This window comes from Psammomys obesus, unplaced genomic scaffold, assembly GCF_907164565.1.
Source record: "Psammomys obesus unplaced genomic scaffold, mPsaObe1.curated_primary_1811, whole genome shotgun sequence".
Lineage (NCBI taxonomy): Eukaryota > Metazoa > Chordata > Mammalia > Rodentia > Muridae > Psammomys > Psammomys obesus.
The window spans coordinates 11251072-11268193 of NW_026585895.1; the positions used below are offsets into that span (position 1 = coordinate 11251072).

The 17122-nt window shown below is 42.1% G+C and overlaps 1 protein-coding gene across 2 annotated transcripts in view; it reads left to right on the forward strand.

Moving 5' to 3' along the window:
- Window positions 1-458: 458 nt before the first annotated feature.
- The window catches only part of Gpr155 (G protein-coupled receptor 155), a 44144-nt gene continuing 27480 nt past the window's right edge, over window positions 459-17122 (forward strand). For both annotated transcript variants that reach the window (XM_055600681.1, XM_055600682.1), the window contains exons 1-5: window positions 459-669; window positions 4234-4394; window positions 4787-5278; window positions 13828-14227; window positions 16553-16718. In XM_055600681.1, coding sequence (XP_055456656.1) covers window positions 4819-5278; window positions 13828-14227; window positions 16553-16718 — 1026 coding nt within the window. In that variant the 5' untranslated portion in view covers window positions 459-669; window positions 4234-4394; window positions 4787-4818. The remainder of the gene's footprint in view (window positions 670-4233; window positions 4395-4786; window positions 5279-13827; window positions 14228-16552; window positions 16719-17122) is intronic.

Sequence of the window (17122 nt, forward strand, 5' to 3'; positions counted from 1 at the left end):
TCTAGACTGAAATGACAAGGCTAAGCAAGAGAGGAATTGACAGGATTCCTGGAGGCAGAGGGTAACCGAATGGGTGACAGGCCTCCCTGAGTCTGCACAGAGGCAGGGGTGGGGGGGTGGGGACCAACACTGGCAACTCCCACCCAGGCGGCCATCTTGTGGGAGGAACAAAGCCGCCGGCCCCCTCGGGAACGAGTCCTGAGGGGGCTGCGTGGGAGGGCGCGGGGAGCGGGGCGGCGGGACCTTAGGATGGGGCTCTCGGGCGGGGCGGGGTGTCTCACTGGAACTTGGGGGTGCGGGGTGGAGTTTCGGAACGCGTGCCTCCACGCTGGAGGCGGGGCCAGAGGCGGGGCGGGGCTAGTCGCAAACTTGGGGGCGGAGCCTCGCGGCAGGGCGGAGACCCGCCTCTCCGACCTCCAGGCCAGGGGCGGGGCCTGAGGGCGGGGCGGAGGCGGGGAGGAGGCACCGGGCCGCAGCCGCCCAGGGTGGCGGACTGGGCCGCAGGGGCTCACCCCTCCCTTTTTCGGAACGTGGTTGGGCAGCTGCCGCCGGCACGAGCCTCTCCGAGAAGAGGGCTGGGGGCGGGAGATGACGGCCGTGTGTTCTGGGCTCGGCCCTCTGCTAGCACTGGCTTCCTTCTCCTCGCTGCCCGGGCTGCAGACCTAGCAGGTGAGATGAGCCCCGGCGGCGTGGACCTGCCGGGTCTTGCTCCGGCCCCCGCCCCTGGGGTCCGGACCAGTGGGCAGCGCCAGGCTCCGGTACCCCGGCGCTTCGGCCCGCTGCTGCGCCTGCGCCTGAAACCTGCGGGAACACTCGGGATGGTCTGCGCAGAAGGGGCGACTTACCCCGCTCCGGTGCCCGAGCTGCGGTCCCCACGGTGCGGAGCGCACCGCTGCAAGTGCGCCCACCCTGTCATCTCGGACTTTTCACCTGGTCCCAAGGTGGCCTCAGATCTTCTCTGCCCAGCTGGTGCTTTGCGCCAGATCTTCTCCCGTACTTTTTACCTAGCCCCTGACTCCCATGCCCTGGCTTTCCACTTCCACGGGTGCCAGCTGCTCTCGGGACCATTTGTTTGGTTAGGGATTCTGCACCTCTTATCTTGGCGGGCCAAAGTCTGTTCCCTGCAGACAGAGAAGGAGAAAAAGGCACTGAATGGGGCGCCTGTTGGTGTTGAAGAGTGCTTTTATAGTGCCACAAGGCATTGGGCTTTTCTCGTGTAGAAAGGACAGTCTGAGAAGAGAGCACCTCAGTTCAAAGCTTTCTCTTTCAAGTTAACGCCACACCACATTTTAACTTAATAGCAGTTAACCTACACTTTCAGTGTTTTGGTGATGTTATCTAACTGAGATATAAAGTGAGTAGATGGTTTGTATATTACAATTTTTTTAGCGTCTGCCCCAGGGAACTGGCTTTTATAGTGACAGGCCAAGTTGTTTGTTCAGTAACAAGCCTTGTTTTTGTAGATTAAAGGACTGGATGCCATTTTTTTTAACTTCCTTTGTTGTGCGTTCTTGTTCATCTTAAAATGTGCTTTAGAAGCGTTTTCCCTCCCATGTTGAAAATAGTATGAGATAAAACTATTTTTATTGTTTCCCTTCCTTATTTTGAGACAGCTGCTAATTTAAGTCCTGGCTGCCTGTACTTTGTAGTTGGGCTTGAACTCACGGTCGTCTGCCTCTGCCTCCCTACTGCAGGGATTACAGGTGTGTGAAAATGTTATGTCAGGCTAGATAGAAGTCATTTTAATTTCCATTCGACTCATATAAAAGCTGTTCCTTTTATAACACTGGGAAAACTAAACAGGGGAAATGGCAGATTACTTTCAAAAAGTTTCTTTTAACTTTCAATTAACTGAAAGTTTCACCTGAGAGTTGTTCTACCATTGGCCATCACCTTGGTGAAGAGCTATTTGTTCACTGTCGATAGCCAGGAACGATCAAACTCAACTCTTCTTGACTGGTGGGTATAAAACAGAGACTGGCAACTTTGTAATACAGCCCGCACGGTAAGTTTGTGAATAGCTTGTGCATCCGTTACTGAGGATCTTTCATGTCAGATGTGTTTAGATAGCTTCTGACAATGAATGCTACTTTGTTACCATTCTGATCGCTGTCATTAGGTCTACAGTCTCTCTGCCCCCCTTTTCTCTCATCCCCTTTGGCTTATTCTTTGTTAGTTGTTTGTTTTTGAGACAGGTCCTCAATGCAGCCCCCATTGGCTTTGAACTTGTGATCCTCTGGCCTCTGTCTTCCAATTCTGTTTTTCTGGCATGGGCCACCGCACTTGGCACTAGGGCTATTGCCGCCATTTCTTGAAGGTGTACCCTGTGATAAGCTTTAAATAAAATATCCTTTCCATACAGTGTCTCTCTAAGGAGTCCCCCCCCCCATTTTTTCAGATAAGGAAACCCACCCAGGAAGGCAAAGTAATTGACCTAAAGAGTTGATAAATATTAAGGCTCAGAAGTTGACTATTCTGTTCACTTAACTATTTACTAATTAAGATTGTTGTTTAAACATGTATATATACAACTACATTGTTCTTATGTTGTCCAAATAAGGGGATTATGAGTTATCCAAGCAAAGAAATACAGGGAGCATTGGAAAAGCATGAGAAGGCTGAACCAGTTCCTCACCTCCTTTCCCACTACCTTTCTAAGTACATATTTTGTTTGTTTATTATTGTTGTTTTTGAGACAGGGTTTCTCTGTTTTAGCCTGGCTGTCCTGCAACTCACTCTGTAGACCAGGCTGGCCTTCAGATCACTGCGGTCTGCCCGCTGCACCTCCTGGGTGCTGGGAGCAAAGGTGTGCGCCACCCCCACGGCCAGGCTTCTGGGTACACGTTTCTTAAGGGTTCCAGTGTTTAACACTTAAGTCTGATTGTTGACTTCTTCAAGGATGGCTATGTGTGCCAAGCAGAACCTGGCTATGTATCCCAACCAGAATCTATTTATATGTCCCAATCAACACCTGGCTATGTGTGCCAACCAGAGCCTTGCCATGGGTACCAACCAATACCTGACTATGTATTCCAAGCAGAACCTGGCCGTGTATATCAACCAGAACCTGGCTATGCACCAGCCAATACCTGGCTATATATACCAATCAGTATCATTTGGTGCTTATTTGGTAAAGTTCAAATATGTGAACCTTGTAGGATTTTGTTTCTGTTAACCACTCCTGTTTAATCCTGCTAGAAAAGAAAAATACTTGTCTTAACTCCAATTAAATATAAGGCTTTTTAAAGGGTTTGGTTACTAGAGAGCAGCACAGGGAATATTCTCTTACACAACCCCGTGTATCATTTGATCTTTGGCTGGCCACCCAAGTCTTTTGAATGTGGTGTGAGTGTTTGAGAACTTAACCCAAGCATTATAAATTGCAGGAAGCACCAGATTTCTTCTCCCGTCTTATGTAAGAGGCCACTTTAGATGGTAAACCTAGCATGAGTGCTTAGAAATTGGCAATTGCTGTCATATTAATTTTGAATTACTAATAAAAAGTTTACCTAAAGATTGTGCTCATCGCATCTCTGGCAGCAAGAGGAGGGGAATATGACAGTTGCCACATTAGCACGCAGAACTCATTCTTTAAAATCTCATGAACATCTTTAGAACATTCTCAGACACAGTGTGTGTTTGGGGAGCTGTTACTGCTGTGAAAAGCATTTATCATTTAGAAAGAAATATTATCCACTCATGAAATAGATCATACCTAAGAGAGAGCTGACAGTCGAAATAGAGGTTGATTTAAGGACAGGTTGCTATTTAATGAACACTTTAATGAATCAAGACACACACACACACGTGTCTCCTCTCTGTCAGACAGTGTGCTAGATATTAGGGACATTAGAGTGTACAGACATGCATGGCCTTTGCTTCTGTGACATTTATAGTCAGGGAAAGGAAACAGGATAAGCCAGTTGTGTTCAGGCATTCAGATGCACAAACTAAGGAAAGCAGACTAAAAGGAAGGATCACGGTATTATTTGCGAAAGAGTTGTGCCTAACTATGTGATTAAAGAAACCTGGCCTGATGAAATGATTCCTGAACCATGTGGTTGAGTTTGGAGGATGGGTGGGTGCTAATTATGTGGGCAGTGTAAACAGCAGAGAACATTTTAGAGTGAACCCCGCATGCAAAGTCCCCCATGGCCCTAAGGGGCTGTCAGCACCTTTGTGTTCTTGCGTAAAAGGAATGACACCATTTCATCACTCTTTTTTTTTTCATAGGCTTCCTCATACCCTCCCAAAAGTTAGACTCAGCTTTGGTCAAGTGATTGCCGTGTGCCGCCTGTGGTTAAACTGAAAGGACTATTTGAAGTAGACACGGATACTGCCACGTCACAGATGACAAAGTAAAGCGTAAGAAGCTTGGTTTTGTTTCAGAGTTGGTAAGTAAGACCCTGCTGCGATCCTCCCTTAAGCACGACCACAGGCTGGATGGGTCTTTCCCGTTCCAGCATGACTCCTCAGCCTATTAGGTGGACGTGGATTGCGGCCATCACTGCAGTTGTAACGTTCGTGGCGTGGATCTTATTTTACTCACGTCTGACAGCAAAAATAGAACTGTAACATAAATAATTTGAGCTGACCTACCTTTGAGAGTGAGGCACCTCCCCCACCTCTTTTCCATTGTATTTCCCTGCTAAAGACAGTGTGAACATTTATTTGGCCATTTAATATATAAATAAGCCCGGGTTTGTATCCGTCCATTTCAATCTGAACTCTGCTTGGTCATAACACTGAATTTTCTTTTTTGTGTCTTTCTTTTTTTTTTTTTCAGAGACCAGTTTGGAGTTGGAATTGAGAAAGACAATGTATTCTTATTTCTCAGCAGAGAACTCAACTCTTGCTGCTAATATGAATGGGACTTTATCTGCAGCATTAACTCATGGGTTTAACTCTACCAATGAACCACCTTCAATGTCAATAACAAGGCTTTTCCCAGCCTTACTAGAGTGCTTTGGCATAGTCCTCTGTGGCTACATAGCAGGAAGGGCCAACATCATAACATCAACACAGGCCAAAGGACTGGGAAATTTCGTCTCCAGATTTGCCCTTCCAGCTTTATTATTCAAAAACATGGTCGTACTTAATTTTTCCAATGTGGATTGGGCTTTTCTATATAGTATTTTAATTGGCAAAGCCTCTGTGTTTTTCATTGTATGTATATTAACCTTATTGGTTGCCAGTCCCGAGAGTCGATTTAGCAAAGCTGGACTGTTCCCTATTTTTGCTACACAAAGTAATGACTTCGCATTGGGATACCCCATAGGTAAGTTATTTTTCTTCTTCAATTAAAAAAAAAAAACCTCAAGCGTTTTATGTGGTAACATAAGCTTTTGATTTATCTAAGCATTTGTTAGTGACATATCCTTGTCTCTAAGAAATCATTCATTGTTTTAATTGAAAAAAAGTCTTTTTTCACACAATGTATTCTGATTACAATTTTCCCTTCCCCAACTCCCCACAGACCCTCTCCGTTCACCCATTATTTTCCTTAGAGCTGCCTTAAATTAGAGTATATATATATATATATATATATATATATATATATATAATTATATTTTTTTTCAGAGTTTAAGAATCACTTAATTATCTACCTAAAATATGTGGCCATATCCTGATGCCTTATGGGTAATCTTTCTAATATTCTATCTCTGCTCATGTAAAGACACCTAATTTCTAGAAGGGATTGCATTCTGATTTAAATTATGTTTAAAAGAAGGTCTTTGTCTCTGTGAAAGTAGTGACCACCACATGTCAGCATTGGGAACGTCTGAGTAGCCTTTCCACAGCATTCTAGTTTTTGTGCTTTAGAAGGTATAGATTGTTTTTTCATTAAAGCTTATTTATGAGCTTGTTGTTTGAGTTCTCAGGGTATCTCTGCTTAAGGCCAGATGTGGCAAGTTCACCATTCCATCTGCAGTTCTGTACACAGCTTGATTTTACATTTTCTGCTAAAACAACTGGTTTTCAGAATATACTACCATTCCTAGAAACTTCTTTTCAATATTTAAAAACCCAAGTTATGTGTATTTTGATCACACGGCACAGCGTGTGAACTGTTATGCCTTCATCTATTCGTTTGTTTATGGAAGAGCTTTCCATGACTTTGGCTGAACCAGCTGCCAGGCACAGTCCTGAGAATAAAGTTCTCAAACAGACCGAATTCATATTTTAATGGAAAAAAAAAAAAAAAAAGAACATAGGATTGAAACCAAGATTCTGTCCAATGCTAGCAGGGACCAGAAGAATAAGTAAGGGGCAGGGGTGAGGGGACAGTGCTGTGGCCGTGCTGCGTCCAGGCTTCTCTGGTGATGCACAGTCTGAGCAGAGGTCCAGCAGAAAATTAAATTGTGCAGTTGAAACCTACCACGAACTCTTAGGCCTCAGTCATTTTTTCCCCCATCCTCCTCCCCACAAGTCATTTTATCACCCACACCAAAAAGATTGTAGTGAATTGTGCTTTTTCACCTTTCCCCACCTTAGCCATGGGAAAAATACCAAAGAAATCCAATAGCACCGAGTAAAGCAGGAGACTGAGAAGGGAGGGAAACAGGCTCTTAGGTAACCGGTCTGTAAATAGAGGCTCTGTAGGCTCCTTTACAGTTGTGGAACTTTACATTGAAATTACATGGCAGGCGTTAACGTCTGTCCATCTCCTCAAGAGAACTAAAAATGTAGCCTGGGCAAGGGTTTGTAGTGCAAGGACTCCAGAAGTGGCTCTTTGCCATAGTATTTAATAAATATTGTCCTTATTTCAGACATGAGCGAGATGTATATAGTTTCATACTTTTATGTTGACTAGTGAGCTCAGAAAGAGAACTAACATTGGTAACTTTATAGTTTACAGGGGACTTTATTATTTGAACAGGGCAGGTATTATCACTTTTAAATAAGGAGACAGGGTGACAGGCCACACAGCTAGCAGGCGCCTGAGTCCCAGCTCTGGCTTTGGAGTCCTAAATCCCAGGCACTCTTCTATGCCACACAGTTATGTAACAGGCTAAGCCTATCTTACAAGACCCAACCAACCTTTGTAATTTAGCGGTTTCAGACAGAATCAGATGCTTTTGTCCTTAAAATATGTTTAGAAGGGGCTAGGGTGGTGGCTTAGTTAGAAGCAAGAGGATCTGAGTTCAACCCCTGCCCCCAGCACCCACATAAAGGCCAGACAAGAGAACGTTAGCTTCCTGAGTCCTTTCCTGTGCTTTGTGAAAGGTCTTGTACTCTATGTACTTGCTTTATGTGTGTGTTTTCTTGCCTTTAATGAAAGCATTTCTTTACCAGCCTGAAGAAAAAAAGTCAGGTGGGCCTTTTCTGCCTAAAACCCTCATGCTAGGAGGTGGGGAGAGGTGTACCCTGGAGCTCACTGGGCAGTCGGCCTAACTGAAACAAACTACAGGTTCAGTGAGAGACCTGTCTCTCAAATAAGGTGGAGTGAGATGGAGAAAGACTCCAGACATCCTCCTTCAGGCTCTGGATGCACACACATAAATGTGAACCCACACACAGATGTGTGAACCCACAAAGAGGGAGAAAAAGAACACAAGTGGAAAGAAGCTATTAGATAAATTACTTTTCTTATTAAGACACTTTCCAAATTCAATGTAAATGACAAGCCATATTCATCAGTTTTTCTTACATTCCATGTTATATCGGTAAATTGGTAATGTCAGGTTTCTAGCATTATAGCAACCCAAATGTCCATGATGAGTGAGTTGGTCAATTACGGGTTATAATTTTTGCTGTTTGTTTTACTCACAGAAAATACCTTTTTTGGTGCCAGGCTGTAGACTATTGCTTTACCAAAAACCAGTCCTCTAGACAGCTTTCTCCCCTGCCTGTAGGATGGAAGCTGTGATAGAGAACATTAGGCCATGTGTCTGCTCTCAGCGGGGTGTTTGTCAGTGCCATCTCTGTCCATCTGTCCTCCACTCTTGCTCATGGTGAACAGAGGGGACAGTGGTCAGACAGAACTTTCTTTCAGTTTGTGTCACCGCCTCTCCTAGGAATTCCCACAGTCGTGTTCGCGCTCGTAGAGTTGATAATGAGTTTGAAGAAACATCCTTCCTAAGGCTGCATTGCCTCCTCATCAGCTCAGTTCACAGGGGATGTGGGAAGTGCTGGCATGGAGAGAAGTTAGTGAATAAAGAAAAGGCTCTGCATCTTTTCTATATACTCAGACTATGGTACATAGAAAATAGATAATGCTATTACTATGTAGCTTTTACATTAAAGTCAAACGGATTACAAAGATACTTTAAAAAAAAATCCAGGTGTGAGGAGAAACTGAGAATCTTCCAAGCTGAAATGCTGACTTCAGCAGATCAGAATGGCTCCCTGCCTCTGTCATTAGAAGGTACTAATAGGGCATAGTTAAGTCCTATAATTTATTCTTCAAACAATGCTGATAGCATAAGTACCCTGACTAATCATAATTATGCTCTAGTGCCTGAGCTGTAAACAGAAAGGAGATGAAGCATTTAACTATATGCCATTAAATAATGGAATGATCTTGTCAGGGTCTTTGCGTTATCTGCTAGAGATTGAAACCCTGCAGAAATCAAAATAGGAGTCACAGTGGGTGGCTAATTTTATCTTAGTTCTTCCAAGCTATATAATAACTCCTCATAATGGGATTCCCCTCCCTCTAAGACCCTTATTTATAATCATTAATTAATTAGGACTTAATAGTTGATGTCGTGATTATAAATCTAATTTTAGTTGCTATAGGTCACTGTATTCACGTGTGTTTTCTTTTTCCATTGGGAAGATTGTCTTCATGTTGCTAGCAAAAAGGGACAGTTTATAAAGATGGAATGTTAAGTAATTATGGAAATGAGTGGCAAAAGAGACTAAAATTCCCATGTTGAACCCCTTTTCTCTAGTAATCTAATAAGCATTTAATCACAATCATTTGCTCTCCCACTAGACGTCACTTCTGCCCCGTGCACCCATTCAGCTGAGTTAAAAGGCTCTAATTGTAACCTGCATTATAAATATTCACAATATGTAAAAAGGGAAAAACCATGAAATTGCAGTTAGACTGGAGGAATAAGTTCAAGAGAGCTACCGTAGAACATAGTGAACACAGTTAAAAACAGCGTACGTATTCATATCATGGGAATTGTGTAAGAAAATAGGTATGCTGGCGAGCTCAATTTAGCCGTTTCAAAACATACACACTTCAAGATGACATGCATATAGCATGTATGGTCTTTAGTGGTCAATTTAAAATAAATTGGTAAGCTGAAGCAAGAGGGTTGCTGGTATTTCCCTTCCCCAACTCCTCACAGACCCTCTCCATTCACCCATTATTTTCCTTAGAGCTGCCTTAAAATAGAGTGTGTGTATATGTGTGTATATATATATATTCTTATATATATTAAATATATTATATATATTAAATATATTAAAAATATATTCATATATATATATACATTTCAGAGTTTAAGAATCAATTATCTACCTAAAATATGTGGCCATATCCTGATGCCTTGTGGGTAATCTTTCTAATAGTATTCTATCTCTGCTCATGTAAAGACACCTAATTTCTAGAAGGGATTGCATTCTGATTTAAATTATGTCTGGGAAAGTAGTGACCACCACTTGTCAGCACTGGAGTCCTGCACTACAAACCCTTGCCCAGGCTACATTTTTAGTTCTCTTGAGGAGATGGACAGACGTTAATGCCTGCCATGTAATTTCAATGTAAAGTTCCACAACTGTAAAGGAGCCTACAGAGCCTCTATTTACAGACCGGTTACCTAAGAGCCTGTTTCCCTCCCTTTTCAGTCTCCTGCTTTACTCGGTGCTATTGGATTTCTTTGGTATTTTTCCCATGGCTAAGGTGGGGAAAGGTGAAAAAGCACAATTCACTACAATCTTTTTGGTGTGGGTGATAAAATGACTTGTGGGGAGGAGGATGAGGCCTAAGAGTTCATGGTAGGTTTCAACTGCACAATTTAATTTTCTGCTGGACCTCTGCTCAGACTGTGCATCACCAGAGAAGCCTGGACGCAGCACGGCCACAGCACTGTCCCCTCACCCCTGCCCCTTACTTATTCTTCTGGTCCCTGCTAGCATTGGATAGAATCTTGGTTTCAATCCTATGTTCAAAGCTAGCGCAGGCTACAGTGTGAGATTCTGTATTAAAAAATAAAAAATAAAATAAAATAAGGGGCTAGGGTGGGAGCTTAGTTGGGGAAGTGCTTGCTTTGTAAGCTCTTTGTAAGCACAAGGCCAGTGCGAACGTAAAACCTCAGGGGAGGCTGACAAACGTCCCTGGACTCTGCTGGTCATCCAGTTCAGTGCTGGTCACCCAGTCCAGCTGAGTCAGTGAGCTGCAGGTTTGTGAGACCCTGTTTAAAGAGTAAGGTGGGAAGCCATTGAGAAAAATGCTCACAGTCACCTCTGACCGCCACGTGTGTGCACAGACACATGAATATGTACAGACGTGTGCATCCAAAAGGGCTAATTAAGGTGACAAAGCATGGATCCAAAAAGAGACAGTTTAACCAATAGCGGATACAAATTATTATACGCTACAAAATATATCTTTAGCTTATGTGACACGGTTAGCATTCACTGATGTGTCGGTTTAATCAGTTTAATCCTGTCCACAACTGCTTTGGGTACTGTCTGTGGATTATAAAATGATCCTTTAATTTCTTGAGGTGGAATTGATACTAAATAAAGTATTACAGTATTCTAGAGAGGGTAAGATTTAACAATGTAGGTTGAAGACATGATAGAAGGAATCCAAGAGACTGGCCTCAAATAATAGGCAAGTTTCCGTAAGGAACAAGTAATTTCAAGAAGTCAGAGAGAGGAGGCATGCTCAGCAATGGAGCTTGTAATTATGGATGTGTGTCTGCTGTGTCTGTGATAGGATCTGGCAGATCTTACAGAGCAGGGTTGGACAATTATGGGGACTGGCTGTGCTCATTTAAAAAAAAGCCACACGTGCTGTTCCAGTGAGTGGCGGAAACAGTAGAAAAAGATTAATTTTTGAAAGCTTTGACTTTGAATTGTTGTGATTTACATGGTACTCTTTGGAGTTAATAATGTGGATAAAAGGAATGGTTGAGAAAACGCAGAAGGACACGGGTTAGTAGATACAGTAAGTGGCCTAATTTTTAGATTGTTAACTAACAGGAGTAAGAGCCCAGAGGAGAAAATACAGAAGACCCTGTAAAGGAAGGAAGGACAGTAGTCTCTCTGTATGACAGGAGCATGTTTCAAGATCCCCCTTCTGAATTCTATATAAACTAGGCCTTGAACTCCCAACAGCAATTCTTGCCTCAAAATCCTAAGTGATGAGATTCTTTCTCTCTCTGTCTCTCTCTCTCTCTATATATATATATTTATATATAAACATGTGTGTATGTATATATGTATTACATATGTAATAAAAATTGTCTTATACATGCCTGTAATCAGGTTTACTGTATAAATGAGATACACCGAGCTTCACAATCACTAGTAAGACAGAACAGTAACTCACTGTAAAAGATGATGTGGGTTGTGGTCTCTGTTCCTTTGTTGACACTGTCCCACCTCACTCTTCTACCGTTCTTGCTACCCTTGGCCACCTGGGCATGTAGCAAGCCAAAGCGAGGATGGGGTGCTGTAATATTTGATGACTGCCTAACAATAGCAATGGAAAACTGGTGCTCAGATTTGCATTGAATGAGAGAGAGAGAGAGAGAGAGAGACTCCATTATGTCATAATGAACACCAAATTGCCCAGAAAGTCATCAGTCAATATAAGGGCTTTGAGTAGAGTGTGGAATTGAAAACACCTTTGTATTGCATTGTGGCCACTTAGGAAGAATCTGAAAACCAGACTGAAAACGCAAAGGCATTCCCCAGACACACACTCCACTTAAAAAACTGAAGTGGTAGGTAGACACAGACCTTCTTAGAGATGGAATGCTGAGGAAGCGTGGCTACCTAAGAGTAATTATCAAGATGCTGCTTTTTACTTAAACAAGCAAAGCAGCAGAAAACACAAACTGCAGCCACTGAGCCATAAAGCCAGCGCACCTAATATAGAAATCAGTGAAGAGAACTGCCACGGTTTTATGCAATCAGATGCATTTAACCTCTGTCTTGGAGCTATTACAGACCTGTGCGTGCACTTAGCTGAGAGAAAAAACCGATTTGAATCTTGTAAGAAGTAAGAGTAGCTAATGAGATGGAGGTGAAGTTCTGAGGTTGTATAATCTATTACATAACTTTAACAGGACATGTAACTGACAGTAACTGAACTCACAAATCCTGAGGAGGTAAGCAAATATTTTCTGACCTGTGTCACTTTATCTTAATGTAAATGAAGAAACTGGATCTACAGTATTTCCACATGATTGCCTCTCTCCTTTGAATGATTGCAGCAAGTTTATTCTATCTTTATTTCTCAATTTCACATCCATCATGAATGAGCTTTTTATACTTCCGGCTGGATAGGTTCAAGTTCTACGTCCAAATCGGGCCTGAAGACTGAGCTGTGTATCCGGCAGCTGTAAGTTAGTTGCCTTGTTCAAACACAGGCCAGTCCCTCAGTCTTCATCTTCTGGAACGGCTGGAAGAGTGAACCCACCCTGGCCTCCCTCGTCTCTTGCAGTCAGGTTCTTCTCAAACCCTCCAAAAGCCCCTTAAATCTCACATAAAATATAGCATGTGTACTCTGTAATGTGCCATTTCTTCTGGCACAGCCTGTTTTTGTAACCAGCTCTTTGGGGACACGCCGAGAACAGGAACGTGTGTGTTTTCTTAGGAATGTGTAGTTACATTTGCAAGAGTTAGACACAGAGTGTGTGACTCTACGATACTCCCCTCCCGGACACTTCCCAGGTCCAGCCTGCTCTCCTTCCTTTACATCTTCTCTAGTCTAGAAGCATTTCTTGCTTTCATTTCCTCACAGCCTATGTGTGCTGTAAGCTTGGGTAGGTATGACTGGCACCTTCTTTCTCCTAGCTACCTGGTACTATTGCAGGACATGAACTCTGCTCTCTTGCTGACAACTACTAAAGTCGATGTTGTCTGGCTCTGTCTCTCCTCTCCATTCCAGTATTTCCTCAGTTCACGGCAGACTTGAATGTCTGACTCTCACCTTAGGAAGTTCTGCCTTTCTCACCTGCGGCTAGCATCCCCCCCAGCCACCCACCGAATTCTCTGCCCTCTCAGGTCTGTGGCTCCTCATCCCCAGTGAGCCTTTCCTCTCCATCAGCTCTCAGTTCACATTCTAGACCACGTCTGGATCATATAAACTTCTGAACTGATACCTGCCTCAGGTCCCTGATCTACCTCCTGTCAGCCGTTTCACATCTTTGCATGTTTGCCTGGAGAGTGTAGACTCCATCGCTGCAGGGTGCTAGATCCTGACTCTACTCTTTCCCCTCTGCCACCGTCGGAGTCCTTACCACCCCAGCAAAGCTGCTCTCTCTGAGATCAAGCGAATATCTGGTTGTTCTCTCCACTTACCCAGATCTCTACTTTGAAGTGCTCTTTTAAAGATTTTACACCTCCCCCCTTTTCTTAGAGATTCAGTTTTAAGCCCCTGTCGGGGAAATAGTTAGGTTTTTATTAAAAATAATTTAAGGTTGATTGTTATTTTATAAACTGAGTGGTTCTTAATATAACAAGTTTCTCCGTCTTGTCAGCTTTATTACTAAAATTTGCTTTTCTAAAAATAAGTGAATGGGGTTATTCATCACTATTTAGATAAATTCCCAAAGATATAAGCAAGCACAGGAAATGTTTTACATTTGTATAATTCTGTGGCAATGTTTTAGAACCGATATTCTTGTTTTACAGTGGAAGCTCTGTACCAAGCTACGTATCCCGAATATCTCCAGTATATCTACTTGGTGGCACCAATATCTCTTATGATGCTGAACCCTATTGGGTTTATCTTCTGTGAAATCCAGAAGTCAAAAGACTCTCAGAACGCTTCTCAAAATAAAGCAAAGATTGTGGGACTGGGGTTTCTACGCGTGCTGCAGAACCCCATCGTATTTATGGTCTTTGTTGGCATCGCCTTCAATTTTATTCTCGATAAAAAGATCCCTGTATATATGGAAAATTTTCTTGATGGACTTGCAAATTCCTTCTCTGGGTCAGCACTGTTTTATCTCGGTCTGACAATGGTAGGAAAGATAAAGCGGCTGAAAAAGTCGGCGTTTGTGGTACTCATTCTTCTCATCACAGCTAAACTGTGAGTCTCACTCATTTAACCTGGGAATTTTAGTGTGAAAAAGAAAAGCCTATTTAACCATTCACTGGGTTGCATAGCACCTATTTCCTTTAAACCTTAATCCTTGATTATATAGTTGTGATTTAAAGGAAAATGGACTATTTGGGTATTGTAAAAAATTATTTTTTTACTATGGCATATAGATTAATTTTTCTACTTTGCTGTTAAAAGATAAAGATCATTGGTTTTTATTCAGGCTTTTTCCCCCCATTTAGCATTCGTGTAAAGTTTACCTAATATTTTCAGTGTCTCAGTAAATTATACCTAATGACTTTTTATGCTTCTGGGCATCAAACCCCAGACCTTGTACATGCTATGCAACTAACTGTTCCACCACCAAGCCATATATACTATATCCCTAGGTCACATTTTTAAAACAAATTTGGCAAAATTTTTAAGTCTATAAAAATCACAAAATAAAAGCATCTTATTGTTTAAGAATATTTTAATATACACTTTTTAAAAAGAATTTTGGAGACTATTCAGTTACCATGAGTTTGGTTGAATGTTCTAAATACAGGTTAGCCAATATAAACATTTTTACCTATAATTATCAGTATTGGAATAACATTATGGTGGAAATACTTTTGAGTTACTAGTTCTTCAGCACACTGGGTCGTCAGCCATGGAGCTGACATAATTTTACTGCAATATTACCCAAAGTACTTAGGGCATGCTTAAATGTGGAATTCAACTCTTATGTAAGAGCTGAATTTTAAATATATAAATTTTCATGGGACCAGGACAATGCTATACATCTATATTTCCAAAATAAATAAAAAATGAATATTTCTGAAATTATTTTAGTGGTAATATGTTCTTTAGAATGTATGAGTTAGTATTTCCACTGCACTGTTTCAATGTGATAATATTGTAATCTCAATTATAATTAAATTTTTTCAAGGTCTTTTATTCTTATTAGATATTTGATTCTTTTTCAAAATTAAAAATAATAATAATACAGGGTTGTGGAGATAGCTCAGCATTAACTCTTCTTTCAGACAATCAGGGTTTGAGTCCCAGGACCCACAAGGTAGCTAACAGCCATCTTGGCTCCAGTTCCAGGGGGATCCGCCACCCTCTTCTGGCCTCTGTTGGTACTGCATGCACATGATAATACAGAAATACAAGCAGGCAGTACACCCACACGCATAAAATAAAAAAGTGCATACATTCATAAGAAGAAATGACAGCGCCTTGGCTGCGTGCACTGTCTATCACAACAAACGTCTAAGGGTAATTTCGGACTGTGGCGGTGGTTCAGTCTGTGAAGTGCTGGTAGCAAGAAGTCTGAGGCATGAGTTTGGGTCCATAGCAGGCATGTAAAAAGCCAGACGCGGGGGCACCTGGCTTAATTCCAGCAGATTCTCTGGGGCGTCCTGGCCAGCCTGCCTAGCCAAAGCGGTGAAGTGCAGGTTCAGTGAGTGAGCTTGTCTCAAAAACTAAGGTAGAAAGCAACTGAGGAAGACGCCCGGTGTCAACCTTTGACCTCCACAGGCACACCTGTGTACACGTGCTCAGTTCGTAGTCCCAGTGTCCCTCCCTAGCCACTGTTGTGACAATGTATCCGCTGGCTCTTCCTGAAGGCCAGCCTCTCAGCTCAGCGACTGTGCTGTGTTCTCTCCACAGAGTGGTGAAGACTAATAATAGCCTCCTCGCCAGAGCCGGCTTCCTTTGTTTGCTGCTCCACATGGTTGTCTCAGCTCCCTCTGCTCTAGCTTTGTTTTTATTTACCAGTATCAAGAACTAATTATTAAGATGCCTACTTTCCACCACTTTTTATCTTTCTACCACTTTTTAGAATTGTATTGGGATGCATTTTTTATTGTTAATTGATCCATTTAAATACTTAAATCACAAAGTTCAGCTTTTTTCCCTCAAAAAGTTTAGAAATATTCTTGAAAGAAATTACTAAGATTCTCAATCTCTCTCTTTTTTTTCATTTAACATTTTAATTAACCAACAAAGGAAGCAAGAAAGCAGCAATAATTATAATGCTTAGCTTTTCTTTTTTTGTAAGAAAATTTGTTTGGTTTGCAAGAAAAGTCTGTTTTCCCCTTTATATTCCCTAATGTTTGAACTATTCTAGGGCATTGTTCTTGAAATGGCTCCTAGCTGAATCCCTGACTTTCAACAAAATGTCTAGAAGCAATAAAATATACACATGGAAATGCATATGCCTTCGGGCAGATCAGTAATAATCTAATTCCAAGTTCACCAGTGCGGTTAGGAGCGGGGACAGACAGCGCCGGCGTTGAGGGCTTTCTGCATCTCTTCTTTCTCCAGCCTGGTGCTGCCCCTTCTGTGCAGAGAAATGGTGGAGCTCTTGGACAAGGGGACCAGTATCGTGAATCACACAAGCCTGTCCAATTATGCGTTTCTCTACGGCGTCTTCCCTGTAGCCCCAGGGGTGGCCATCTTTGCAACCCAGTTCAACATGGAAGTAGAGATTGTACGTATGCACTGTTGGTCTCCAAGTTGGGTGGTTTGTGTGGTGAAGAGAAAAAAGGAAGCTATAAAACACAGAAACCAGCGTTCTTGAGAACGCTGAGATTTCTAAGAGAAATGAGAACCTGAGATTTTTAAGCTGTCGCCCTGTAAATAAGGAGGGATTCTGTAACATTATATAACCATGGGTATTTGATATGGGAACCTTGTTTAGCTATACTTCTTTTTCCTATTTAAAAAAAAACTGTATTTTTTTTATTAGTCTTGTTTTGTTTCAAGTACTTTGCATCTATGCTTATACTTAAGCATTAAAATTATTTAAAGGGGTAATTTTGAATTTTTGAGGGAAAAAAATCTATTTCATTCATTGTAATTCAATTATCACAAGAAAATACCCCAAAATAAACT